We start from the raw sequence: 26,888 nt of genomic DNA, 5'->3' as shown, positions 1-26,888 counted from the left end.
CGTGTAACAAACAAAATTTAGATTAATTTTTTAATAAAATAATTATATATTATAATTTTTTTTAAAAAAATGAAATATTATTTTTTGTCTGGTCTTACATGGTTTCGAGCGTGACAAGGAGCGCGTGAGATATGAAAACGGTTCTCCGAGGAAATCACAAACTAGTGTCAAATGGTCAACGGCGTAAAAGCCCTTTTAAATGTGGAGTCACGGATAAAAGCAGGATTTGACTTAACCATGGTTAGCTTTTGATAACTCAAAGCAGTCTTTGGGACGTGTTTGGAGAGATTTCAATCTAAATTTTGTTTTTAAACGTTCAATAAAAGATTTACTGATAAAAAATTTGAGATGATATACGATCTATTATAAAATATATCTCATTTTAGGAAACGTTGTAGTATCGCACCACTTTTCTTACTGTAAATAAATTCGTAATTCTTTGTTCCCAAACAAAGACTAAAACCCTCACCAAGATGAACATTGAATAGATGTAGTTAGTAGTCAAGTCAAATCCCATGCAAAACTGCAAAAGAAACTCAAAAAATCAAAGCCAAATCCTGTCATCATGATTGACCCAACACATATCTCTGACAGGATCATCATTGAACATCTCCCTTGTATCTATCTATATACGACATTTACATGTACACACATATACATACATATGTGTATATATATATAGATTCTGACCTATATTATTTTAGTTTTCACTGTAATTAATATTTGGCAATAGTCATTAAGAAAAAGCTGTAACCTTCTCTTGAAAAAAATAAATTAGCCCACTTCTGATGCATTCCTTGTACTCTTGGATTGGAACAAACTCTCTATAAAATTATAATCTCCAAAGAGAGAAATAAAAGTTGTTTTGGTGTCTTTCCTTTTGAATTGTGTGGAAGAAGGGGGGAGAGAAAAAGAAGAAGAGAAAGATGGCCAAAAAAGATGATTGTTTAGGGTTGAGTTTGAGCTTGAGATGCCCGGAGAATCTGAATCCTGATCCTCTTCCGCCGCCTCCCCCAAAGCGGCTAGCAGCAGCAGCCCACTTTCCGTTGAGTTTGTTTAGATCTCCTTCACCTTTTATGCAGCTGCAAAAAATTTCAAGAACTGATGCATTTCAGACTGCAGCAGGTATCTGATTACTGAAAAAACGATATTTCTTTCCCACCAAATCTTTGCATATTTAAATTTTCGTTCATATCTGAGCGATATTTGAAACAAAATTTAACTTTCGAGGCCCAAAATTTGATTTTTCTTTAACCATGTTTCTTAAGGCACACCCCTCAAATTAAGTGATAATTGTTATCCCTGTGAACAATGACATATTGCATGCATAGCATAATTAGTGTCTCGTTTAAATGCAATCTTTTAATCTATCCTAGTCCTAAAAAATGTGAAGGACATCTTTAAATTCAATCTTTGAAAAATCCAGCTCGTCAGGCGGAACCCAGAACATTTCTTGGCGGGATCGACATAAATCGAACACTAACTGTAGTAGAATGCGGTGGAGAATATGAAGATGAAGAAGGGATAGTCACATCCCCAAACAGTACAGTTTCAAGCATCAGTGGGAAGAGAAGTGAGAGAGAAGAGAACGATGGAGAGAGGGCGGCAAGCAGCTCCATGGAGATAGAGGAAGACGGCGGCGACGCGGCTTCGAGGAAGAAGCTCCGCCTTTCCAAGGCACAGGCGGCGGTGCTGGAAGAGACTTTCAAGGAGCACAGCACTCTGAATCCGGTGAGTGGTCTTTTGCCAATATCCCGAGAGTTATGGGTGATTCTGCAAACAAATGAGTTTCCAATTTATTTAGCAGTAATTACCGAAATAAAATCGTTTTACTTTTTGAAATTTTTCAGAAGCAAAAAATGGGTTTAGCGAAAAAGCTAAATCTGAGGCCTCGGCAGGTGGAGGTGTGGTTTCAGAACAGACGGGCGAGGTTAGTAAATAATTGTACGGATCTTGCACGTAATGATCAGATTGAAAAAAAAATTGTATTTGATTTAGAGAAAAGAAAGACTAGAAGATTATCACAATGATTTGGTTAATCAATCAGTTGGTTGAAACCAGGTTTCGTATCCAAGTTCCAAAACGAGCTTAATAGATATGAAAATATTTATCTATTTTAGTAGCACATTTCTTTTAGATTATCTCAATTTATGGGGTCGAATGTCGATGACGCAGGACAAAGTTGAAGCAAACAGAGGTCGATTGCGAGTACTTGAGCCGTTGTTGCGAGAATTTGACAGAAGAAAACAAACGATTGCAGAAGGAAGTCAGGGATCTCCGAGCTCTGAAGCTCTCCCCGCAATTCTACGCCAACATGACCCCTCCAACCACACTCACTATGTGCCCCAGGTGCGAGCATGTGGCTTGTGCTGCAGCCCCCAGCCGCCAACCGCCCACGTGGGCTCCGGCCAAACCAGTCGAGCCCAAATCGTGATCGAGGAGGGTGCAGATATGAGCATTTTGTAAAGAATAGCAAAGCGTTCTGCGTACGACGAGTCGATTAGTGACGGTACCCACTGCTGATGAGGTGTTCTTTGATAAATATATAAAGTAGAAAAGACAGAGAAATTGGTAGTACCTAGTACCTATGACTTGTTGCTATTTTCGTTGTTTGTCTATGGATTCTTAAAAGGTTAATTTGCTACAAAATGCATGAATTTATATTATATAGTTTAGAATGAATACTAATTTTCAAATATATTTTCACAAATAATATATAGGATTCATTGTAACAGGGCTTTAAAACCAATTCCAAAATCTTGCGAAGGTGCTCACACGTAATCTGCTGACTTTCTTTTGATATTTTTTTTTTTTTTTTTTTTGTGATATTTCTTGTAGTTTATTCTGCTATTGCAAATTTGATTTTTTTTTTCCTTTCCCTATTTTTGCTCTGCTATTTCGTGGGTGTTGCATATTCTTTTATTTGATGAAATTTCCGATTGAGTTGTAAAGTAAATATTATGTTTGCTCGATTCGATACAAAAGGGCGAAATGTTTTCAGGTCATAATTAAATGTGATTTTAATTACTGAAATAAGATTTAGTTAAGAATAGTCAATAATATTTAAAATATTAAAAAAATTACAGATTATGCATGTTAAGATCATGTATGGGTTCAACAATTTAACCATTAAAATGTTATTTTTATAAATATTCATGTTTTCTTTCTAACGATTATATAAAATATTAACTTTTTTAAGATATTTTAAAACTGTTGTTCATCGTGTTTTTCATCGATGAACATGGAAATATGCACGATAGATGAACAATATATAAAAATTACATATATAATTTTATTTTAGTATATCTATATAGATGATCAATATCTAAAATGTCAAAGTCTTACATCTATACTATCTATTAAGTGTGAGGCATTGATAGTAACTACCTAGAGAGGACACCAACTTTTCTTCCAATTTTACCTCTTATGTGATATTAATATTACACTTTTGTTTTTTGTTTTTTTTTTATTTCAACACACACTTTTATTTGTATTTTTTTTATTTCAACAATTCAAATATCAATTTAGTCTCTCCATAATTTGTCAAATTTCACTTTAGTCCATCGATAATGATAAAAAAGATTGTACACACATCTATACTATCTATTAAGTGTGAGGCATTGATAGTAACTACCTAGAGAGGACACCAACTTTTCTTCCAATTTTACCCTTTATGTGATATTAATATTACACTTTTGTTTTTTGTTTTTTTTTTATTTCAACACACACTTTTATTTGTATTTTTTTTATTTCAACAATTCAAATATCAATTTAGTCTCTCCATAATTTGTCAAATTTCACTTTAGTCCATCGATAATGATAAAAAAGATTGTACACACGCGATACACACGCATCGCGTGCGCCGAGTAACTAGTATAAAACTAATTTGGACGCAGATAGCACGAATGTATAATAATAATAATAATAAAATTTGCTGCAAAGAATAACAAGACATAGAGAATTTAAGTGATTATTTAGAACATTTTTATCATATTTAATTGCTATATATATGTGTATATATATATTAAATTATATGTTATTTTTTTTATTTTAGTTTATATGATACATTTTTTGTTTTATTTTTAAATGTATTATAAAAAATATTAATAGCATATAACTGTCGTTTTTAAATTCGACTCAGATTTTAAAATTATCAGGTATAGCCTGAAGCCTTCTACAGGCCCATAGTATTTGGCCCAATATGTCTGTTGGCTCGGCCCATTTGTTGTGTGACTATTTCATATATTCAGAACTAAAATTCTAGAGTTTATCGTGTGAATTCGGTTGGTCGTTTAAGAATAATATTTTCGAGGGTTGCGTGGTCGTGATGTCTTTTTGTCGTACGTGAAACGTAATACGACTAGAATTTTGATATTCGGAGTGTTTTAATTAATTTACTTTCATTTCAATATTAAATTCATAGTGCTTTTGACTTTTGTTAATTAAAATTTTCATTTACAATTACTACAATTTGTGGGTGAAAGTTTTCGAATGAGATTTTAATATACATCATATAAATAATTTGAACATGTTTTCGAACTATCGAGCTATCTAAAGAAAATTTTTTCTCTATTGTTGAAGTATGAAAAAGAATACTGTTCAAATTTTGATGGTCAATTGACAATCATTCAAATAATTCCTACAATTTATAGCAAATTTGGTAATGATAACATATACCTATTTTTCGGGAAAAGCCAATAATTTTTTAATAGTAGGCGAAATCTTATTACAAATTTTTTTGTTGTTGCATATATACGATAAATAAAAATATAAGCTTTGAAAAAAATAAAAAGAGAAGAGGTCGACTGTATTTCTCCACTCTCATTATATATCCATATGTTTTAAATTTTATTTTATATTTTGAATTTTATTCTCTCATTTCTAATCTAAAAAATATAAAATACAAAAAAATACAGTTGAGTAATTTATTTTAAAATATTTAGATTTTAACAAGGAAATCGTTATTTTAACGAGTTTGAAAACTTTATATTTGTACTAAATAAAAATTAAATTTGTAATCACAGTCTGTAATTTTTAAAACAACAATCAAATAAATATTTAATTATTGATTTGAATCAAGTTTTACAACTCGTGATGATATTTTTCTTAAACGTGTAAAAAATTTGACAAAAACTTGTGCGAAATAGTTTCACGGATCGTATTTTATGAGACAGATATCTTATTTGGATCATCTATGAAAAAATATTACTTTTTATGCTAAGAGTATTATTTTTTTATTGTGAATATCGGTAAAGTTGACCCGTCTCACAGATAAAGATTCGTGATACCGTATCACAAGAGCTATACTCATAAAATTTTACATTAAAATTATTACCAATTTGTTCACATTTGATTATGGAAATATAACAAAATAAATAAATTGAAGTTACAAATGTGAGTTTATTTACCATTGTTATCTTTACCTTAATTATTTACTTCATAGAAGTTCAACCTAAAACTTTACTTCCAAATATTTGGTAATTATTTCACGATCAAAAGGATTTTAATAGTAAAATAAAGATGTTGAAATAAAATCTCCCCAAAAAAATGCTACACATTTTCAACCAACTTGTAATCCTGATTATTATATTGCAGATCCGAAATTAATGCAGATTTTACAGAATAACAAACCTTTCCATAAATAAATACGCACTGTAAATGTAATATCTAGATAGGATAAAACGTTAATTCCGTTTCAAGTACAGTTTTTTTTGTGCAAAAGCAAAGGCAGAGAGAGAACTCTCCAAGATTTCATAATTTGTGCAAGAAAACTACACCCAGCAACCCCTGAAAGGTTTTCTTGGCATTTCAGATTCTTCCGAATTGGTTTCTTTCCTTGATATTAAAGCGTATCATTTTTCACATTCTTTTTCTTTTGTTGGTAGGTTTCAATTGAGTTGGAACCTCAATCATGGTCCAGAATTTGTTAATTCTTGATTCTAGTTTGCATTTCTTTTCTTGGGATTTACGGGTTTGCTGTCCAATAATGAGAAATTGGAGAGTTTGCTGTTTGATGTGAAACGAGTTGGTGTGATTTTATTTTATTTTGGTGTTCTTGATTTTGGTTGTCATTTTGAGGGCTTTTTTAGAAGCTTTTATATGTGGGCAGCTTTTGAAATTTTCTCATTTGGTGGAAAGATCAAATCTTGGTTTGGTAATCAGGGAGGGTTGTGTTTATTTTGAATTGGTCGTTTGATTCTTATAATCACAGCGAAGTTTCTCGATAGGGCTTTTCGAAAGTTAGTTCAATTTTTAGTTGGTAATCTGTTTATTGGATTTGAGAAATGTATATTGAGGAACTGAGTGAGGGAGGTTGTGAGAATGGGGAGCAGCAAGTCAATAATGATGTTGCAGAAGGGGCTATTGTTGTTTGGGATGCGAAACGGGCTTTGGTTGGAGCTGGGGCTCGTGCTCTGTTCTATCCCACATTGCTGTACAATGTTGTCAGAAATAAGATTCAGTCTGAGTTTCGGTGGTGGGATAGGGTCGATAAGGTATACATAAAATTTACAACGGACTGTTTCAATCTTTCTTGTTTATTCGGCTACATGAGTTACAATCTAGTGGTTTTACATTTTGAACTATTTTTATTGCCGATGATAAATCTAGTTCACCCCTTAGATTTGACTTTGACAGTTGATATTTGGAACACAGATTGTAGTTATATTGGTGGATTATTGTTACTGAAGGTGCTTATGGTCTAATGATATAGTTTATTTTGTTTTATAGTTTTTTTTCCTAGTGTAGGTTTCACCCCTGAGATCTGTCTTGTTGGTTGTCATTCCTATGTCTTGAATGTATAACTTGGTACTATTACTTGCTAATCTTTCTACGTCTTATTAAGTCTCTCGTTGGATTTTTTTTTGCATTGTCACTGACTGACTCACATTTTGCAGTACTCACCTGGACATAATTACCTCTAGTAATCGTTTCTTGATGCTTCCCTTTGTTATCGTTATCATATTTCTAAAGCTGCAGTTTTTTCTTTTGGCTAGTTTATTTTGCTAGGTGCTGTACCATTTCCCACTGATGTTCCGCGCTTGAAAGCTCTTGGTGTAGGTGGTGTGGTTACCTTGAACGAACCATATGAAACTTTAGTTCCAACATCCCTGTATCATGTATGTCTTCAAACTTATCATTTAAAACTTTTGCTATACTATTTAATGGATTCATCATAACTTTCTTAATTATGAAACATTGATTTATTGACTTCACATTTCATGGCATGCGCATGCCCCTCAACTTTCCATATTGGGTAATATTTGTCAGCAAACCCCATCAGCAAGAAAACTTGAGATACTCTCTTGTTTTGATGGACGAAACATTGTAAAAACCCTGTTTGTTTTTATTAAAATATTAATTTTACCTGATCAATATTCGCCTCTCTTTATAGGATTATAACATTGAGCACTTGGTGATACCTACAAGAGATTATCTTTTTGCTCCTGTGTATGGGGATATTTGCCAAGCTGTAGAATTCATTCACAGTAAAATTCATTCTTAACCTCATAAATTACTTTATGTTTTTATATTATTTTAAATGGTAACTGTAACTTGACTTCATTACCTCAACAGTGTCGTGCTAATGTTTTATTTTTCCAGACAACACACTTTGTGGCAAAACTACATATGTTCACTGCAAGGCTGGTCGTGGCCGCAGCACTACAATTGTTCTCTGTTATCTGGTATGTGTAATTATACGTATGTAAATAAGCACACTTAAGACTTTTTATTTGAGATTCTTTCGTCAAACTTTATGGCATTAATATAGGTCAAACACGAGAAGATGACCCCCGATGCTGCATTTCTATATGTGAGGTCAATCAGGCCGAGAGTTCTTTTGGCCTCTTCCCAGTGGCAGGTGTGTAATTTCGTGTGACTTGCTTTTGCTTGTCTCTTTTTTATGTTTTTAACGTATTCTTTGGATAATGGCTAAATGTGTTGTGACAAAATCCAGGCTGTTCAAGATTACTATATCAGACTCAAGGAGCCGGAAGTTAAAACCTGCACCGATAATACACAAAGTAGAAGTTTAAGTTTCCCTATAAATGTGGACCTTGAAGATCTTGACTATGGTTCGATTGTGGTAGTTGATGAATCCGACCTTGATGGATATGAAGAAAACAGTGATTCCAATATAGGGGGGCGGAACATGATGACTGAGGTAAACCTCGCCTGTAGAGTACAGTTTGCCAGTCAGGCAGCAATAGCAAGGCTTTCATGCCTGTGGCTTCGTACCCACTCTGAGAAAAAGGTAACGAGAAAGAAAATGGGAAGCTCGGTGGGGAGCAGTCAGATAGGTAGTCCGGGAGTTGATGTCCATGTTTATTGAGATGTCCACCATGAGGCAAAGTTTTTGTGTCCCTACATTTTTCGTGTTGGTATCAAGCGCGAATAAAACAGTTTTTCATCACTCATTTTTTGTATTTTCCCCTGTGGTTGCTTACGTGATCCGATAGGGAGCAAAAGGGCATGAATTAGAGCTCTTGTATGCAATTTTCCTTTTAATAAAAAACCAAAAACAAATGCAGATTTGGCCCTACAAAATCATTTAGTTGCCCTATTTTGTCCTTCTTTGTTGAGTTTTACTACTTTGTAAGTGTAGTAAGATATTGAGATTCTGGATTTGGCAAGTGTTCAATGATTCTGTCTGTAAGTGACGTCCTTGCCCATTTTTTGGCTACATGTGATACTGAAATATTTGTAGGGAAAAATGTCGAATATGTGTCAAACTAAAGATTTTCCCGACAGATTAATTAACTAAATAAATGGAAATTATTCCAAAGACGAGAATATCAAATAAAATTTCATTCAAGGAGTTGGGATAATGGTAATTATAGTAATGATGTTGAAATTTTTATAATTTTTAAAATAATAAAATCAACACCACCAAATTATAAGATAACTCAAGGGGCCGAGGTTATTTTGAACATGCTTTATCCGACCGAGATACAGCTGAAGCTGCAATATTTGCAAAATCTTAAAATTTTGTGAGGAAAGAAAAGGAAAAGATCATGCTTTTGCTCCCATTTCCCATTCTTTCCTCTGGGAACCATCTCTCGTGTAAGTCATCTATCTTTGTCATCCATGGTTATAGTGGGAATTTTGTGATTTATGCTAGGAATTTGATTGCTGTTTGAGTGTTATTGTATAGTTATTCATCCGTGTATCGCATTTGTGAAAGGATATCACTCTTTATAACTTCTGAATCCAAGTGAATTTGAGTTTTATTGTTATTTTTGTGTGGTTTTTTTTGTTGTAAATAGTCAAGCCCTAAAGCCCAATGTATAGAATTTCTCTCATTGTGCAAAGTTGAAGATTTGTGGGTTGCTGATAGCAGCGGCATCTAAACTATATGAGAAAGTGGTGTACAAGATAATATAAAACTCTAAATCTCATACAAAAAAATGATGCAATTATATACACAAGAAATATGCATATTTTGGTTGCTGGTTCTGCCTCTGGAGAATGGTGGACACAACGAGCTAGAGTGAAATTTTGTTTGTCGCTTTCAGTTCAACTTCACACCCTCTTGCTGGAATTCCTAGGACTACTGATTAAAGAATAAGGCATCACCCATTTCCGTTTCTTGGTTGTGCCTTTTTTACGTGAGCTTTATTTATATGCCCCTCATTTGTCAAATCCCACATTAGAAAATTATTCAGGCATTACTTTTTCCAGCTATCCAGCATTCAGAGGACCCTTGTGTCAATTTCTCATTCTCGCCGTAATCTACAGGGAAACGGGTAATGGCATTTTTGAGCATATTCAAGTGCAACCATAATTTCTCGGTTATTAATATGCTTCATTTGCTTCTATTTGCCATGGTTAATGCTTGCTTATGTCAACTCTACATGGCTAGAGAACAGGCTAAAAGCTCGTTCAAATTTGAGGAGAATACTAAGCGGAGGCTTCTCCTCGTTCTCTTGGTCCGTTTGGGCATATTTCCTGCTCTGCCTTCTTGTGTAAGACAAAGAAACAAAAACCATATGATGAGAGGCGCCTTTTAGAGCAGAACAGGTGGATACAAAAAGAGAACGGTGTACCCAATGAGTTCCCTAATTTTGTTAGAGAAGGTTTATTCTTTTGCTTGTCTCATCGACTCCTCTTTTCCCTATTGACTTTTATTCGTATAACCATGCCACTGCTGTAAATTCAGGCTTTACGGTGAGAGTAGTGACATCAGACGATTATGTCAAGCGAGATTCAGGTCTCATTTTTTGCGACATTGAAGTTGGTGAACAGCAGTTTTCCAAAGGCTGGTCAGCAGGTTTGACTTCGTTTCACTTGGGAATGTCTTGGATTGCTTATCTGAAAATTGATAATTCATCATATAATATGAGAATCACGAGTCCAGTTAATTGCTTAGATTTTAAATCCCTTTATTCAATTCACAATTTCAACTCGCATACGTCTTCACAAAGCTCCTTCCAAGAGCTCTTTTTCCTTCCACTCATCTCCCAGACGGGCCATCAAAGATCTTTGCTCTCCACCTTGAGGGGGAGTTTTACTGTTAGTTAGTATAGTTAGTGATGAGGTTAATTCATTAACCCCACGTAACTGTATTTATCATGTATATAAATGAGCAAGTGTAAAGAACAAATTTTACAATTTTTTCCCTCAATGAAGAAATTCTCCACATAAGACTGATAATCTATTTCTCTCTTTAACAAAAATTTGACTGTGAAAATGACGTCGAAGAAAGACATAGATCACATGTCATTAGTCTGTCCTATTCACTGGCAGAAAGTTTTAGAAAACTTTCGACTAGGTAGGGTGGTCCTTCGCAGGAGTCGTGTTCTTGGTTCTGATATAAACTGTATTTGGCACCTAAATATTTGATGGGTGAAGTTTTTCGATAATATATTTTGTTAATTTGATATTTTTGTAACTTAATAACACAAAAATTGTTATTTAAGCGAGCAAAACAAAAAAAGGGCACGAACGGTAGTGTGAACTCGAGAGGAGCACCGGAGTGGCAATAGCAAAAGGTATGGGATATAGTGTGGGGACCACTCCGATTTTCCCGTGAAATCACATGTGGGACCTACACGTGCTCCTCCTCCGGGCAACATTTCCCGTCAACCATTTGTTGTATTTTAAAAAAAATAATCACAATGCAGTTTAATCCAATATAATAGCTTAATTTCACACACATGTATATATATATACTAGTCACCGAGGCACACGCGTTGCGTGTGTCATGAATATATTGAGCTAATATATTAAAAATTCATGATATTACAACAACATGACACCGAAATATTTTGTACTTGAATCATCAAACGCAACGGATTCCAAAGCTTAAATAAATATGTTGAACTAAAATTTGTTACCGTACATGATATAGGTTTTGATCATAAAAATTAATATTATTTTGAAACCGCAATATCATCTCATGTGAAATAATAATAAACTTCAACGTTAATCTACCAACCAATATAGTTTCATTATTTTTGAAACAAAATATTACTGAAAATTATATTATTTTTTATAGTTAATGTTATGGCTATATTTGTCATTCTTTAACAACAAATAAGTGAGAAATGATTATTCATTTATGAAAAAAAAACTAACGATCACATGAAAATAAAATATGAATTCGATATTTAATCATTCAAAGGAAAATTCGAGAATTGGATCATATAAATCAACAAATGAATCACTAAAAAAGCATACAAATGATGTACATTGATATATATAAAATCCAAACAACAATTCCATCGGCCATTGACTATCATATAATTGACTTCAATGGTGGCTAAAACTAAAAACATGACAAAATGAAGTAAATTCAGTCTAATATACCTCAAATATGAATTAAAACCATCACATGCTTAAAAAAATAAGCCACCAGATCTAATCATGAGAATCATTCGGTGTTCAGACCTTCTATTTTCAAATGTACTTACCGGTTCAAAAGCACACAATAAAATCTAGAGTCGATTAAGGGGGTGAAGGGAAAAATTTGAAAGGGAAAAAAATATATTTTTTAAAAAATACACTATAATCTGATATCCATTTCACAGGATGAAATAATACCCATGTGGTAAGAAACTTTCATTACTCATTGTTATACATCGACCTTTGAATAATGGTAAATTCATTCACTCATGCGTCATGTACATTAATAAAAATAAATGCAGAACTATATACATACATTAGTATATACTACATGAAACAAAAACCAAGTTAAACTAAACATAGATTTTCCATTAAAAACTTATTTCTTACATATATACAACACAAAATAAAATAAAATAAAAATGGACTTGCACATTAAGAACCGAACCTTGACGATAGGCTTTTCAGTCATGATTATAGTTACCCAACCTGCATATGTCAAGAATCTGAAAAAAAGGCCAAAAAAATAAAAGGAAAGAAAAGAGAAGTGAGTTAAATGATAATCATTCTCAAGCAACTAAAACCAACATTCAAGAAATACCCGACATACAGCAACTGATCTTAAGCTTAGCACTGAATAAACTGTTCTAATTAGGCCCATCCAAACCACCCCTGCAATTCAAACTGAATCATTTACAACTCTGTATCTATTTCTTTTCCCCATTCATTAGCATGCTTAGTTATCTGCCTACATTATAAATACCAATATACTTGTCCTTACCAACAAAAAGATCAATGGTCTATCGAGGTAAATTCTATACAAACTCCTTGTGTTACCACCGGCACCGATGGGCTAATATCTTTGTTAAAAAAAATTTAAATGGAAACTAAATCAATCGACTAAACCTCAAATCGAGCCAAACTCAAATTTAAAATATTTATATTTCGAGCTTCATGTAACATAAAATTAAAATTGGGGAAAAAAAGCTATCTAGTATTCGATTGTGATCGATCTGTTTGCATAATAGATCAAATTACAAAAAAAAAAAAAAAAAGAAAAAGAAGAAGAAGAGAGATTCACCTGGTTAAAGCCATGGTCTTGAATTAAATTCACTATGTGGTGAATTAATACGCATCACAATGAAACCTAGTACATGATCGATCAAACACGGTACATGATCGCTTCTCACCAATAAACGTAAAAGTCAGGATCTGAAAATTGGAGAAACGTAAAAATAAGGTTCTTACCATCGTGTGATTGAAGAATTGCATTCAAGAGATGTAACTTGAAATAGAATGTGCTATGTGATAGAAGTTTGGGATAGGAGATTTAACCTAGATCTGAAAATTGGAGAAACGTGAATGGAGTTTTAGTATTTGAAGATAATTTGATAACTGATTTGGTTGCGTGAATCGAGTTTTAGTATTTGAAGATAATCAGTTTTAGTATTTGAAAATAATCTGATAACTGATTTGGTTGCTGATTTGGTGGGTTTCTGATTTGGTGGGAACTTGAAGAATGTGCATATGTGAATTGAGGGTATATTAGGTAATTTAAAAAACAGACCAAGACACCATTTAGTTATTCTAAGGTGCCTAACTTTAATAAATTCTCCACACACTTTATTCTGTCGTGTTCTTGGTTCTGATATAAACTGTATTTGGCACCTAAATATTTGATGGGTGAAGTTTTTCGATAATATATTTTGTTAATTTGATATTTTTGTAACTTAATAACACAAAAATTGTCTTTGTTTGGTACATTAAAAACAAGGAACAGGACGAGACTATTTCACGTGAGGATGCATAAAACATTAGTCGCCATTATTTTCTACACTGCACAAATTTAAATCAATTTGTCGATTGAATCTCAGCTATATGTCAAATATTAGGACACGAAAGAGTGCGAAATGTTATTTGTGTTGTACATTTTGTCTGTTATTTCATGTCAGCGATTTTACCAAGAAACATCTTCCTCGATAACTTGACGGAAACAAGAGCCAGCACAGTGGCTGAAGGGATGAAAATGACATCAGGTATTGTCTTGATCAGTTTGAGCTGAGGGAGGCTCTCCCCTGCTTTCTTGGCTGCCATGGCAGCCGGAGGCGTTACAATTCCGGCTATGAGTGTGGAGTCATCTAACTTGCTGATATTCACATTCTTCTTCATGAATTTGATGAATAATTCCTTTTTTTCTGACTCGTTTGCTGCTCCTCTCCATTCATCATAGCATGCCTGCGTGTGAACAAGTGATGTTGGTTATTGATGAATGCTTTGAGTCTGAGTAGAAATTACTCAAGCTCGACTCAGTTTCAGTAAAATCCAAGTTCAAGCCGATCTTTCACCGTGAGTTTATACGAAAGAGTGGGTCTCATGTGAGACCGTCTCACGGATCTTAATCTGTGAGACGAACTAACTCTACTCATATTCACAATAAAAAGTAATACTTTTAGCATAAAAAATAATATTTTTTCATGGATAACTCAAATAAAAGATCCGTCTCACAAATACGATCCGTAAGACCGTCTCACACAAGTTTTTGCCATATGAAAATATAGAGAGGGGGAGAGAGAGAGAGATGGACCTGAACTTCTTTTGGTAAAGGAACATCGTAATGTTTGCCAGGCAATGCTGCATTCACGGTGCTGAAAGGCATTCAAGGCCAACTCAAGAAATGAAGGATATATTTTGTTTACGTTACCACCAAAATTTCAAAATATTTGCAAATTTAAAGGGTTTTAACCATAACATTTGATAATTGATATATCAACTCTGATTCATTGAAAAGTGGAGTTTCTGGTTTTAAAAAAAATACTTGAAAATGTCAAGAATGGCAAAATGGAACTCCTCTAAAGTGTTTATATCTTCCTGTATGAATTGTCTGTGGAGAGTTCCCATCACCAAACTTAGCATTTGTGTTGTTGGCAAACCTATCATCATTGGAAAGAAAAGGTAATGGTTATTCCAACCAGACTTGAATTTTGTAAATTGTAAATTTTATTGTAATACATGTGATTTTTTACATTACAGCTAAATTGATTTTCTATTCGCAAGTATTTGAAGTAGAATTCCAGTATTAAAAAAAATTAAGATAATATTATACAGATAAATGACGTTTTATTTTAAAGATCCACTGAGTTTATCCACCGGTATCTGCTCCATCCCTGAAAATAAATGATCGAACAAAGAATCAAGGAAATCAAATTCTAACCTTTTCCCATGAAGCTCAAGAACAATCCCATATTGAATATCTCGACAGATTTAATTTAAAAGAGCTATGAATAGACTTATAGACATAAATATTGGGAAGACGACAGAAAGCAGAAACATATGGAATGTCTTATAATGTTTAAGATTACCAATACAAGCAAGGAATCAATTGATAAAAAATAAATTTACATTTTGAGATCTTAAAAATATATTTCATGTAAAATGTACTTACTAATGCTTGATTCTTGGCTTTGCTTTGTCTGCAGTTTTGAGAAAGATAACAAGGAGGGATTGCACTTGATATAGTTATCGCGTCTGAAGATTTTCACGATGTGTGGTATTTAGAGCTTCAGGAGTCTTGATTTTTAGAAAATGAAGTGTAAAATCTGAACAAGAAAACCATGTAAAAGAGAATGGTTGTTTTTATGTATTTCTCAGTAATCGGTACGTTCTTTTATTTTTAGCTCAATTTTATTCTATTCCAATTCCACACAAAAATGTCTCTGTATTGGAAACATGTAGCAACCTCAAAGGAAGAGAATTGGGGTGAAAGTTGGAAGCAAAAATATTAGCATCCAAACATAAACCAAGCTGAGCCAATACTTGTATCTCAGTCCATTTTAATGCTAAATTCTATGGCTCCTTTCCAATTTATTCAAAACCAACTCTTGGGCATATAAGCATATTCACAAAAAGCTGGTGAAATAAAAGAACAACAGTAGAGAATGGCCAAGAATAGCAAATTAGAAGAATAAAAGAAAGAGACCGGGCTTTGTTCCAAGTGATCTCGCCTTCTTTCCCCTTCGAGTTCGAGTCCTCCTCGCCCCATAATTAAGGAAATAAAAAAAATAAAAGAAGAATAAAAGAAATCCCGACACACCTCATATCAATATGGTTGCTTGGCAAAAAAGAGAGAGAATCTTTGCACTCAATTAAAGTAACTCGAGGGATTTTGGATTTTTCCCCACTAAATTATTTTTCGATAAATTTGGTAGAAATAATTATTATTAGTATTAACTCAAAATACAGGTTTGATAGTGATTTCTCAAAATATTTTGGTTATGTTTGAAGGAGTACTTATAAAATATTTTTAACTTTTTATAAAAATATTTTTTGTAATAAATATCAATTGAACAACCATTATATAGAAATGTTTTTACCTTTAAAAAGTAATATGTTTTAATTTTCATAATTGTATTTACTTCTAAAAACATTAAAACAAAATCTCGATTGTTTTTTAGAAACTGGATTTTGATAACATTTCTTTAAAAAAAATGTTTTAACTTTTTTTTTTAAATATATATTTTAAGTTTTATTTTCACTTGTAAAACACTAAAAATATTTTTAAAGTATTTGTCCAAAATATTTATGTTTTCACAATAATTTTAATCTAATAATATTTAATCAAGCTTGTAAAAGATTTTATAGTTATGACTAAATGACCAAACACATTTTTATAACAAGTAGAACCGAACGTGTTACGCTTTACCAAAAACTATTGTTGGTGCTAATAGTATATATCAAATTTTTTAAATCTCACAATAGCTCAAGCGTCGTGGCTCTACATAATAAGAACAATTATTGAACCCAACAATCATCGTCTCGATACTCACACTCTTTGCAATCAATAGAAATCGAACTCGTGAACTTGATTTTGATATCAATTATAAGACCGAATGTTTGTCACTTTACCAAAAACTATAACTGGTAGTAATAATGCAACTCAAATATTTTAAACTGCACAGCAGTTCATGCGTCATGGTTCGATCGTTCTACCCAACATTAACAATATCTCAACATACATAATCTTTTATAATCAACTTATATCACGTTCAACAATAAATTGGAGACACATGTTTTAGTAGTAAAATTTAAAATATTATATATATATATATATATATTGAATTTCACACCAAATTGGTTGAGATACATCACCAAAGATCTTGAGGTCTACGACTACAACTCAAGTTGGCAGAGAAAAGCAAAGAAGAAGAATCCTATACTTCAAAATTAAAAGAACTCAAAATCCAAAAATTTACCCCCAGATTTCATCTCTGTTGCACCTACAACCGTTTTGCTGCCGGAGCCCACACCAACAGGCTTGAATTGCCCAGACTTCACCGGAAGCTCCTGCTCTACTGGTCTTGGCACCTCTGGTGGTGTGCTGCAACGTATCAAAGCCCAATTTATTCCTTCAAAGAACGGGTGCTGCTTTATTTCTGTTGCTCCTCTTTTCAAACCCAGCCTATGCTGCGGTTCTTTAACTAGCAATCCTCTTATAAGATCCCGGCTCGCATAACTGGTAGCTGGCGAATCTGGAAATTTAAGCTGCTGCCCTACTACATTGAAAAGAGTGGCACGATTTCCAGAACCCTTGAATGGTGTTTTACCATAGAGTAGTTCATGTAAGAACACACCAAATGTCCACCAGTCTACTGCACTGCCATGGCCCTCGCCCTTGATGATTTCGGGTGCTAAGTACTCGTGAGTCCCAACAAATGACATGGAACGTGCCGCGGTAGGTTCTGCAACTAGCTCAGGTAGCGCGCCAGAAGTCTTCCCAGGCTCAGCTGGGGGCCTTCCAAATTTTTTCTTATTTTTTGAGGGAAAGATTCGAGGAAGGAAACATGAAGGCTGAATGCAGGCTGAAGTGGGCTCAATACATGCTGGCTGTACACAGAATGCAGCTCCTAGTTTGGAGGGATCGGAATCAAATGCAGAAGCTCTTATCAGGGTTGGTGAAACAGCACATCGCAGGGAAAGGTCGAAATCTGAAAGCATAATGTGGCCATCTTCGCGGACCAGAACGTTTTCTGGTTTCAGATCCCTATAGACAACTCCAAGCATGTGAAGATACTCGAGTGCCAGTAGAACTTCTGCAGCATAAAACCTGCAGCCATTATATTGAGATTTAGATATTCCTACATAGTCAGAGTGTATCTAGAGATTCAAGACTGAATAGTTCATCACTGTAAACGATAGGGTTCATGTCCCTCAAATATTAGGAAACTCCAGCAATATGACTTGGTAAATTCTAAATAACTTACATGTTTAAAACTATTTTTGTTAGCCTTCGAATAACTTTAGGTGATTTGAACAGCTAGACAAGTAATATCTAGCAGTTCCAAGAATCTTAAGTTTGTAGTCTATGCTGACATAATTTTAGACCTTACAGTAACAAATTAGCAAACCTCATAACTTGAATCATAAATTAGTATCATATTGCGCTTCATTCAAACAACAACAAAAATCAGTTTGTTTACATGGATGGACCTTGTCAAAAGAAGAGCAATTGTCAAGTCACCTTTCAAATGAAAAGATAAAAGTAAAATTGTTTCGAAACTATGAACTTTGAGTCCATAATTTTTTTATTTAGGAATTACAACAGAAATCTTGGTCCTCTTCCTGGTATGCCCACATAAGGGCCAAGTTAAATCAAACCCATTAACATCCAATTTTACTCCCAATATGAGACACAACTGTGCTACTCACTCCAATTCCCATGGGTTCAGCAGATTTCAGACAAAGGGGGGAAGAAAAAGCATAGTGTCTCAGATTGCAAAGAAATTTCACAAGAAAACAAACAAACTATCGACTACATGAGCTTAAATGCATAATGATTACCTTGTAGCATATTCTGAAAAATGTTTTCCAGGTTGTCGCTGCCTCAGGGTATGAAGATCTCCTCCAGGACAATATTCCATTACCAAACATGAAAATCTATCCGTTTCAAAATGTGTGTACAATGTTGGCAAGAACGGATGATCCAGTAACTGCAAGATTTCTCGTTCTGTCTGGGCTCTCACCAACTTCTTCCTGCTAGCAAGGGATGACTTATCCATTACCTTCATCGCAAAGAAACATCGAGTTGTACTCAACTCGGAAAGATACACGCTTCCAATATCCCCGCATCCGAGTCTTTTCAGTAACTTGAAGTGACGCATGCCTAAAATACCGCCACGTGATCGAATAGAAAGGATGGACTTCCACCTAGGATCATTTCCCTTGTGAGGCTTATTTGTGCTACCCTTAATGTTACTCCAGTTACTATCATCGCTTAGGCTGCTGCTATCACTTGCTCGGCTGAGGCTAGATTTAGTACTCTCGAGTGAATCACCAAGAATGCTCCCTTTGGTACTCTCATAGTTCCTGTCCACACTAAGCATACCATCACTCATTATCCCATCGCTGTGGTACGTGCTAGTGCAGCTATGGCCAATACTCATGGCCGTAGCAACACCAAAACTATCAATGCTACTATGTGGACTAACATTCCCACTTGGAGGTAATGACGTGTCCCATATACATTCCTTATCCTCTGAACACGGGAGGGGGTTTACTTCAGTATTTCGGGATGGACGAGGAACTACAAATGGGTACGAGACAGTAGCTAAATCGATAGCTTCTTCAACTACAACATCTGTAGGTGACCGCGGAATCGGTTTAGTACCCGCCACATTGATTGAAAAATCTTCCATAGAAGGGCCTTTAACAGACATACTTTTAACTAGATATTTTCCATCCCCGTTATTCTGACCAATAGGTAAATAGACAGGCCTCATCAAATCAGTGTCAACTGGTTCAGGGGGATGACTTACCCCATGAAAAGAAGTTGAGCCGGTCTCTTCAAATGCGTCGGCGCTGATTGTAAACGATAGAATGTCTGGCACGTGTTCTTGATCCTCCTGCAAAAAGATTTCCCCTTTCATTGCTTTCGCAGGAGTAGGTGAATCCAACTCAGAAAATTCCCCCATGAGGGAAGGTTTCTGAACGACATCTCTGGACAAATTGGGGTGAGTCTTTGACACCTTGGCCGCAAAAGGCAGCTGCATGGGAAGTTGTTGGGACTCGGGTATCCTTTCCATGTCAGATAAGCATATCTCATCACAAGAATCTATACATTAATCTACTCTGCCAAAACAAGAAACAATGGGTCTAAAATCACTTCACATATGAAACTCCCGTAAAATCTAGTATTGGTTTGTTATTCATCAGAATGAACTAATGAACTGTCAAACATAAAAGTTTTCTTTCATTTTAACATTCTCATAGAAAAGGAGTACAAGATATAGGGATACAAGAAACTATTTTGGGTAGCTATTCTCTGTACAATATTTACGGCTACTATCCCTTGAATGAAGGGATTCCTAAATCTAAGATTTCTATAGCTGGCTAATTGAGGGACTCACGCCAACACTCCCCTTCAAGGTGGTGTGTAGATATCTCTAACACCTAACTTGTCAAGTGAGTCATAGAAGTTCCTGCTGGCAACCGCTTTGGTAAGAATGTCAGCTAACTGGTTTTCAGACTTAACGAAAGTGAACTGGATAATCTTCTCTTCCAGGTTCTGTTTAATGAAATGTCGATCTATCTCCACGTGCTTGGTGCGATCGTGTTGAATTGGGTTGTGAGCTATGTCGATGGCAGCTCTGTTATCACAGAATAAGTTCATTGCAGAGTCAGGAGGAAAACCGACCTCCGTTAGTAAACCTCTAAGCCAAAGAAGTTCACATAATCCTTTTGCCATGCCTCGGAATTCAGCTTCAGCGCTGGATAAGGCTACTACCTTCTGCTTTTTACTCCTCCATGTAACTAAGTTTCCTCCCACAAATGTGAATTAGCCTGAAGTAGACTTTCTATCCGAGATATTTCCAGCCCAATCCGCATCAGTGTACCCCTCGATATTCATATGTGCATTCTTGGAGAACATTAATCCTTTTCTTGGTGATGCCTTTAGGTAGCGGAGAATTCGAGTTACGGCACCCATATGTTCTTCACCTGGATTATGCATAAATTGGCTGACCACACTTACGGCGTAAGCTATATCTGGACGAGTGTGGGATAAGTAAATGAGTTTCCCCACTAGTCTTTGATACCTCATCTTATCAGCTGGTACTTGGTCCGAATGTTCTCCGAGTCTATGGTTTTGCACAATCGGCGTATTCTGTCAATAAATCTAGTACGTATTTTCGTTGAGAGAGGAATATGCCATTTTTATTTCTCGCTACTTCTATCCCCAAAAAATACTTAAGCCCTCCCAAGTTCTTCATCTCGAATTCATTAGACAATTGTTCTTGTAGCCTTGAGATCTCATCAGTGTCGTCCCCCGTAATTATCATATCGTCCACGTAGACTATTAATGCTGTCACCTTGCTTTGTCGGTGCTTCAGGAAGAGAGTATGGTCAGAGTTACTTTGGCGATAACCGTACTTCCTCATAGCTGAACTAAGTCGGCCAAACCATGCTCGCGGTGACTGTTTTAGTCCATACAATGCCCTCTCCAATTTACAAACAATTTTGTTCCCAGCTATTCCTGTATATCCTGGCGGAACTTCCATGTATACTTCCTCATCAAGATTCCCGTGAAGGAAAGCATTCTTCACATCGAGTTGATGTAGTGGCCAGTCCAAATTTACTGCAAGGGATAGTAAGACTCTAACAGTATTGAGTTTAGCTACGGGTGAGAAAGTTTTTGAGTAGTCTACGCCATACGTTTGGGTAAAACCCTTCGCTACAAGTCTCGCCTTGTAGCGATCAATTGATCCATCAGCCTTGTATTTTATTGAGAACACCCATTTGCATCCCACTAATTTCTTTCCCTCTGGTAATGGGACCAATTTCCAGGTATTATTTTTCTTTAAGGCTTCTAGTTCATCTTGCATTGTTTGCGCCCACTCTGGGTCAGATAATGCCTCTTCAACACTACTGGGAATGTGGCAAGAGGATAGTGTTTGAGTGAAAGTTTTGAGCGGCTATGACAGACCTTGAGTAGATACATAGTGTGCAATTGGATATTTGGACTTTCTTCCTTCTTCATCTGGGCTGTATCTGTTCGGTGGTTTCCCACGATTGTGTCTAAACGGCAACACATAAGTAGTAGAGGAATCCAAAATATTAGCATGTAAGGGTGCATCAGACGTACTTACCTCAGGGACATTCTCAGGAGAAGGGTCTTCGGGTACTGAGGAGTGAGCGGAATGAGTATGCTCTGAATTTTCTGCTTCTTCATTTCCAGAATCGACATATTCAATTTCTCGTGATACCTCATTCGGGTCAACCTCTCTATTTCCAGTTCCATGCTTATCCACTGAGGCCATTAACCAATTCGTCTCTTCTACTTGAGTCTCCCCTTGAAGGGAGGAATTGGGTATCGATGAAGGATAGAAGTTCTCCGACTCAAGGAATGTAACATCCATGGTGATATAAGTTCGGTTCGTAACGGGGTCATAGCACTTGAAGCCTTTTTTATGTAAACCATATCCCAAGAATAAGCATCGAACCGCACATGGGTCCAGTTTGGTACGTTGATTCTTATGGAGGTGAACAAAAGCAACACACCCGAAAATTCTAGGAGGAAGCATCAATATTGAGGGAAGGGATATATGAGTAGAGAGGCTCTGCAAGGGGGTTTTAAAGTTTAACACTTTAGATGGCATACGATTGATTAAGTATACGGCAGTGGCCACCGCATCCCCCCAATGGCAGCTTGGTACCCTTGCTCCAAGGAGTAGGGAACGAGATGTTTCCAAAATATGCCGATTCTTCCTCTCGACGACACCATTTTGTTGTGGTGTTTGAGGGCATGAGGTCTCATGAAGGAGGCCATTTTGTTGGAAGTAGGCCTGAAATCTTTGGTTGATGAATTCGCCACCATTATCAGAACGAAGAAGTTTTATCTCGGAGGAAAATTGAGTCCGAACCATGATATGAAATGCTTGAAAAATGGTGAACACTTCATCTTTAGTTTTTAGCTGATAGAGCCATGTCATTCGAGTACAATCGTCAATAAAAATTACAAACCAACGATGACCAGAGGTAGTAGGTTTCGTGGATGGTCCCCACACATCGGAGTGAATCAAAGCAAATGGAGTATTACTTTTATTCAAGCTAACTGGATAAGAAACTCTTTGGCTTTTAGCCTTGATACATGTATCACAGTTAAAATCCCCAGTCTGCAAACGGGAAAATAAAGATGGGAGTAGATGTTGGAGATAGCCAAATGATGGGTGCCCCAATCGCCTATGCCATAGCCAAATCTGCCGTTCATGGCTACTAGTTTGATGGTGCGTGTAATTTGCCTTGCCTGAGCTGAAGTCATCAAGGTAGTACAATCCCCCCTCCTAGTACCACGCCCAATAATCTCCTTGCTGAGAATATCCTGAAGAAGACAAAAATCAGAGTACATTAGCACAACACAATTAAGCTCTTCAGTAACTTGACTCACAAACATCAATTTGTTGGAGAGAGATGGAACAAGAAGTGTGTGAGCTAGAGAGAGAGAGGGAGACAGGGGTACTGTTCCAACCCCTGTGACTGGATAAGTAGCCCCATTGGCATTGGCAATGCAAGTCCTCCGTGGCTGAGTAGTGTTGGAGAAGTCATTTGGATCAAATGTCATATGATCCGTCGCTCCGGAGTCGATAATCCAAGTACCATCCTTTGGAGTGGTAGAGCTGCAACACACTTGACCACAATTACCTTGATCTGGGATTGAGGCAGAAGGTTCAACCACGGGAATAATAGAGAGTTGGGATCCAGCCATGGCCACTGCTGCTCGACTGGGGCCATCTTCAGTTGCAGGAGCATCTCGTTTCTTTCGGGCTTGTAATTCGTGCCACCAGTCCGGGTAACCATGTAGTTTGAAACATGTTTCTCGAGTATGTTTTGTACTCCCACAGTGAGTGCATTTATTCCCATCAGAGTGACCTTTGGATCGTGAAAAGGGCCCTGGTCTTTGTGGCTGGCCAGATTTCACACCTTTGATGGCCATAACAGCACCACTCGCCGCTGTTTCTACTCCCGAGGTCATAACAGATTGTCGTAGGTCTTCCCTTCGAAGGTGAGCATATGCCTGCTCAATGGAAGGAAAAGGTTTCAAGCGAAGAACATCGCTTCGAACATGATCCAATCGGTCATCTAGTCCGTCAAGAAACGTGTATACTCGCTCCTCCTGTAGAAGTGAGTTGTAGCTTTGTATGTCAGTTGCACATTTCATTGGATTTGGTTGGCGAAAATCGATCTCTCGCCACAATCCATGTAAGTCGTTATAGTATTTTTCTATCGATCCTCCAGCTTGTTTCATTCGAAATACACGACGTCGGAGCTCGTATACTTGCGAGGTGTCACTTCCATCAAAGTATGTTGTTGCAACAGAATCCCATACCTGCTTAGCTGTTGGATAGCGAATAAAGTTCACGACCAAGGAATGGTCCATGGAGTTGATCAACCAGCCTTTCACCATGGCATTTTCAGTGCGCCACTTACGAAAGGATGGATCGTTTTCTGGTGGTTGGGGATAGTCTCCATTGATGTATCCCAACTTGTCTTTTCCTGAGATATACATCTCAACAACCTGGGACCATAATCCATAGTTGGAACCCTCCAACTTGATGTTGATTGGAACCATCGGGGAATCAGTGATGGGAGAGAGAGAAGTCTGAACCTTTGACAAAGCTTCTGTCATTTTTGATGTTAGATCATGAAGGCTGTTTTCGGTGGAGTCAGCCATGGAGCCCAATCAAAATCTGGTCCCTACCCGATCAGAAAAGAAGGAACCCAAGATTTTGCTCTGATACCATGTCAAACATAAAAGTTTTCTTTCATTTTAACATTCTCATAGAAAAGGAGTACAAGATATAGGGATACAAGAAACTATTTTGGGTAGCTATTCTCTGTACAATTTTTACGGCTACTATCCCTTGAATGAAGGGATTCCTAAATCTAAGATTTCTATAGCTGGCTAATTGAGGGACTCACGCCAACATGAACCACTGAGAAATAAAACACTTGACAGCATTGTGTAGAACGGAGCTTAATAAGACAATAATATCTTCAATTAACAAGATACTCCTTCGAAAAAATTCAACGATGGAATACTTTAAGAGTCTTTGTGAATAATATAAAAGAAAGGCAGAAAATCCACAATGAGTGCAAATCTAGCAACATGGTACAGGAGTAGATGTTAACTTGAGAATTGGTAGAAAATTAACTTACCCAAGTTAAATCAAATATTCATAGGTAAGTAATTTTATGAAGAAAATGAAAGTTCAAGCAATCTAAAGACAGAATCCTCGAGAAACTCACCAACTTAAAATGAGAACAAATTGCAAAAGATTCCAAGCTCAATCACCAAAACTTTGAACTTTTCTTGGGCATTACGTTGTTATATACTATATTAATAAATTCTTAAATCAAGCTTCTACACCTTAAAATAGAAAATTACACATAGGCAAGAATAGCTATAACTTAGATTCCACGCAAATATAATGGTTTGGAAACATAACCCAAAAAATAAACAACCAAAAAAGGTAGAACATAGCATCAAGTTCAAAATTTTCCTTCTTCATGGAAAATCGAGAACCCATGAAAAAAAACAGCAGTGATGCCCAAAAGCAAACACGAGCAAACTGAGCATCAACGAGTGGAAATTGAGAAAACCCGTCAAACAAACTGCAGTGATAAGCAAGTATCTACCTTCCCTGCTGGATCTTACCACATGATAATCGATCCTACTGAAACACAAAAGGGAACAAATGTAGAAGAATCCCCAAAGAAAGAACTCGAGAAAACGCAGTATATCCAAAGAAATAGGAAGAAGACAGGTCGAGCTGTTTCTTGGAATTTTGAAAGAAATGACAACAGTAGAAAAAAAATGGGCATTCGTACAGAATAGCGATTGCAGCTATTGCTATGGCTTTAGCTTTTCGGAATTGCTGTATTTTTTCTATTGCTTCGAAGGGGCTTTATTCATGTGTGCACACGGTGATGACCTCTGCAAAAAGGAGTGGGCGTCAGAGGGACAGACAGAACTGGCTATGGCCACACCAAAGGGTGACTCAGACAATTAGGCTTGTTTTGAAAGCCTAAATTACCCTTGTGTTATTCTAAATCAGGTTAGTTTATAGTTAATGAGAAGTAATCATTAGTTATCAAGTTTAATATTTTTTTCCATTACTATGCAATCACGAGTACCCCGTACCTATGAAGCATAAACTAGCATATCCACAAAAACATAAATTAGGGATAACAATTTTTTCTGAATTCATATATGAATCGAATTGACGAAAATATGAAAGAGATTTTTTATCCGATTAAATAAATAGATAATCGAGTGTACGGATTTTAGGTATTGGGATGAAGGGTATAAAATTATTTATTTTAAATCGAACATGATTTTTTGTAATCATAATAATTATTTTATTTTCAAAATATATGAAGAATAATAGAGTGGACTTTTTTATTATTTGAGATTATTAATTTTTTTTAGCCAAACAATATATTTCTAATTAATCGATTTAAAATTCACTTTGAAATTTTAATTTCATCCAAGAAAGTAATTTAATAGAAAGATGATTTCAAATCAATAGATTTTCAAATTCATTAATTTCAAAGTCAGTCTTAAATCTAAATCATTTTATTCAAGTACGACTTGATGTCAGATAATTTTATATGTGTATGTGTTTTGAGTTTATTGACGCGTCACATACGCAAGTTGCAAACTTTGTACGCAAAATATGGAAATCTAACTTCTAAATTATCAAACAACGCGAATTTTCGAGTTGACCATTAGTTCTAGCATCGTTGATTATGCAATTAACACAAACAAATCACTGAAAAAGTGAAATATATTCTTCAAATGACAATAACACATGTCTAAAGTCATTGAGAATTGAAAATAACATATTTTTTTACAAACTCGAACGATGAAAACTAAATCTAAAAATCGAAATATACTGGAAAATATATGAACAAAATGTTGAATATTGAATGCCAAAATTGTTGCATCGTTTGCATTTTTGTGTTCGATGATGATCATCTTCTTTGCATATGCTTGA

The 26,888-nt window shown here is 35.6% G+C and overlaps 4 protein-coding genes and 1 long non-coding RNA gene across 14 annotated transcripts; 2 read left to right on the top strand and 3 right to left on the bottom strand.

The window, feature by feature from the left end:
- Nucleotides 1-692: 692 nt before the first annotated feature.
- LOC140821854 (homeobox-leucine zipper protein HAT3-like) lies at nt 693-2,634 on the top strand. Its single transcript, XM_073182496.1, has 4 exons — nt 693-1,125; nt 1,427-1,731; nt 1,851-1,930; nt 2,176-2,634. Exons 1-4 carry the CDS (start codon nt 927-929, stop codon nt 2,432-2,434), a joined length of 843 nt encoding a protein of 280 aa, XP_073038597.1. The 5' UTR covers nt 693-926; the 3' UTR covers nt 2,435-2,634.
- A 3,026-nt stretch (nt 2,635-5,660) lies between these two features.
- LOC140821811 (phosphatidylglycerophosphate phosphatase PTPMT2-like) lies at nt 5,661-8,391 on the top strand. Of its 2 annotated transcripts, XM_073182427.1 has the most exons (7): nt 5,661-5,794; nt 5,886-6,494; nt 6,996-7,118; nt 7,394-7,487; nt 7,603-7,685; nt 7,772-7,861; nt 7,958-8,391. In XM_073182427.1, exons 2-7 carry the CDS (start codon nt 6,285-6,287, stop codon nt 8,330-8,332), a joined length of 975 nt encoding a protein of 324 aa, XP_073038528.1. In that variant the 5' UTR covers nt 5,661-5,794; nt 5,886-6,284; the 3' UTR covers nt 8,333-8,391. The 2 variants fall into 2 exon arrangements, with proteins under 2 accessions (XP_073038528.1, XP_073038527.1); XM_073182426.1 differs by having other exon boundaries at nt 5,692-6,494.
- Nucleotides 8,392-11,581: 3,190 nt separating this feature from the next.
- LOC140822013 (uncharacterized) lies at nt 11,582-13,328 on the bottom strand. 2 transcript variants are annotated; one of them, XR_012115887.1, is made up of 3 exons: nt 13,093-13,328; nt 12,926-12,991; nt 11,582-12,516 (listed from the first exon to the last, which is right to left on the bottom strand). It is a non-coding gene; the product is annotated as an uncharacterized lncRNA (long non-coding RNA). The 2 variants fall into 2 exon arrangements; XR_012115888.1 differs by having other exon boundaries at nt 11,582-12,350.
- A 126-nt stretch (nt 13,329-13,454) lies between these two features.
- On the bottom strand, nt 13,455-15,682 carry LOC140821930 (uncharacterized). Of its 3 annotated transcripts, none has more exons than XM_073182615.1 (4): nt 15,287-15,682; nt 14,660-14,774; nt 14,429-14,489; nt 13,455-14,079 (listed from the first exon to the last, which is right to left on the bottom strand). In XM_073182615.1, the coding sequence occupies exons 2-4, from the start codon at nt 14,755-14,757 to the stop codon at nt 13,783-13,785; spliced, it is 456 nt and encodes a 151-aa protein (XP_073038716.1). In that variant the 5' UTR covers nt 14,758-14,774; nt 15,287-15,682; the 3' UTR covers nt 13,455-13,782. The 3 variants fall into 3 exon arrangements, with proteins under 3 accessions (XP_073038716.1, XP_073038714.1, XP_073038715.1); XM_073182613.1 differs by lacking the exon at nt 15,287-15,682 and adding an exon at nt 15,056-15,256; XM_073182614.1 differs by lacking the exon at nt 15,287-15,682 and adding an exon at nt 14,948-15,013.
- Nucleotides 15,683-16,949: 1,267 nt separating this feature from the next.
- LOC140821694 (serine/threonine-protein kinase D6PKL1-like) lies at nt 16,950-25,892 on the bottom strand. Of its 6 annotated transcripts, none has more exons than XM_073182247.1 (3): nt 25,547-25,892; nt 18,679-19,960; nt 16,950-17,944 (listed from the first exon to the last, which is right to left on the bottom strand). In XM_073182247.1, the coding sequence occupies exons 2-3, from the start codon at nt 19,917-19,919 to the stop codon at nt 17,065-17,067; spliced, it is 2,121 nt and encodes a 706-aa protein (XP_073038348.1). In that variant the 5' UTR covers nt 19,920-19,960; nt 25,547-25,892; the 3' UTR covers nt 16,950-17,064. The 6 variants fall into 6 exon arrangements, with proteins under 6 accessions (XP_073038348.1, XP_073038350.1, XP_073038345.1 ...); XM_073182249.1 differs by having other exon boundaries at nt 25,720-25,892; XM_073182244.1 differs by having other exon boundaries at nt 25,528-25,891.
- Nucleotides 25,893-26,888: the final 996 nt, after the last annotated feature.

This window comes from Primulina eburnea, unplaced genomic scaffold, assembly GCF_022965805.1.
Source record: "Primulina eburnea isolate SZY01 unplaced genomic scaffold, ASM2296580v1 ctg739_ERROPOS11973397, whole genome shotgun sequence".
NCBI lineage: Eukaryota > Viridiplantae > Streptophyta > Magnoliopsida > Lamiales > Gesneriaceae > Primulina > Primulina eburnea.
This window is presented reverse-complemented; position numbering and strand designations above follow the sequence as displayed.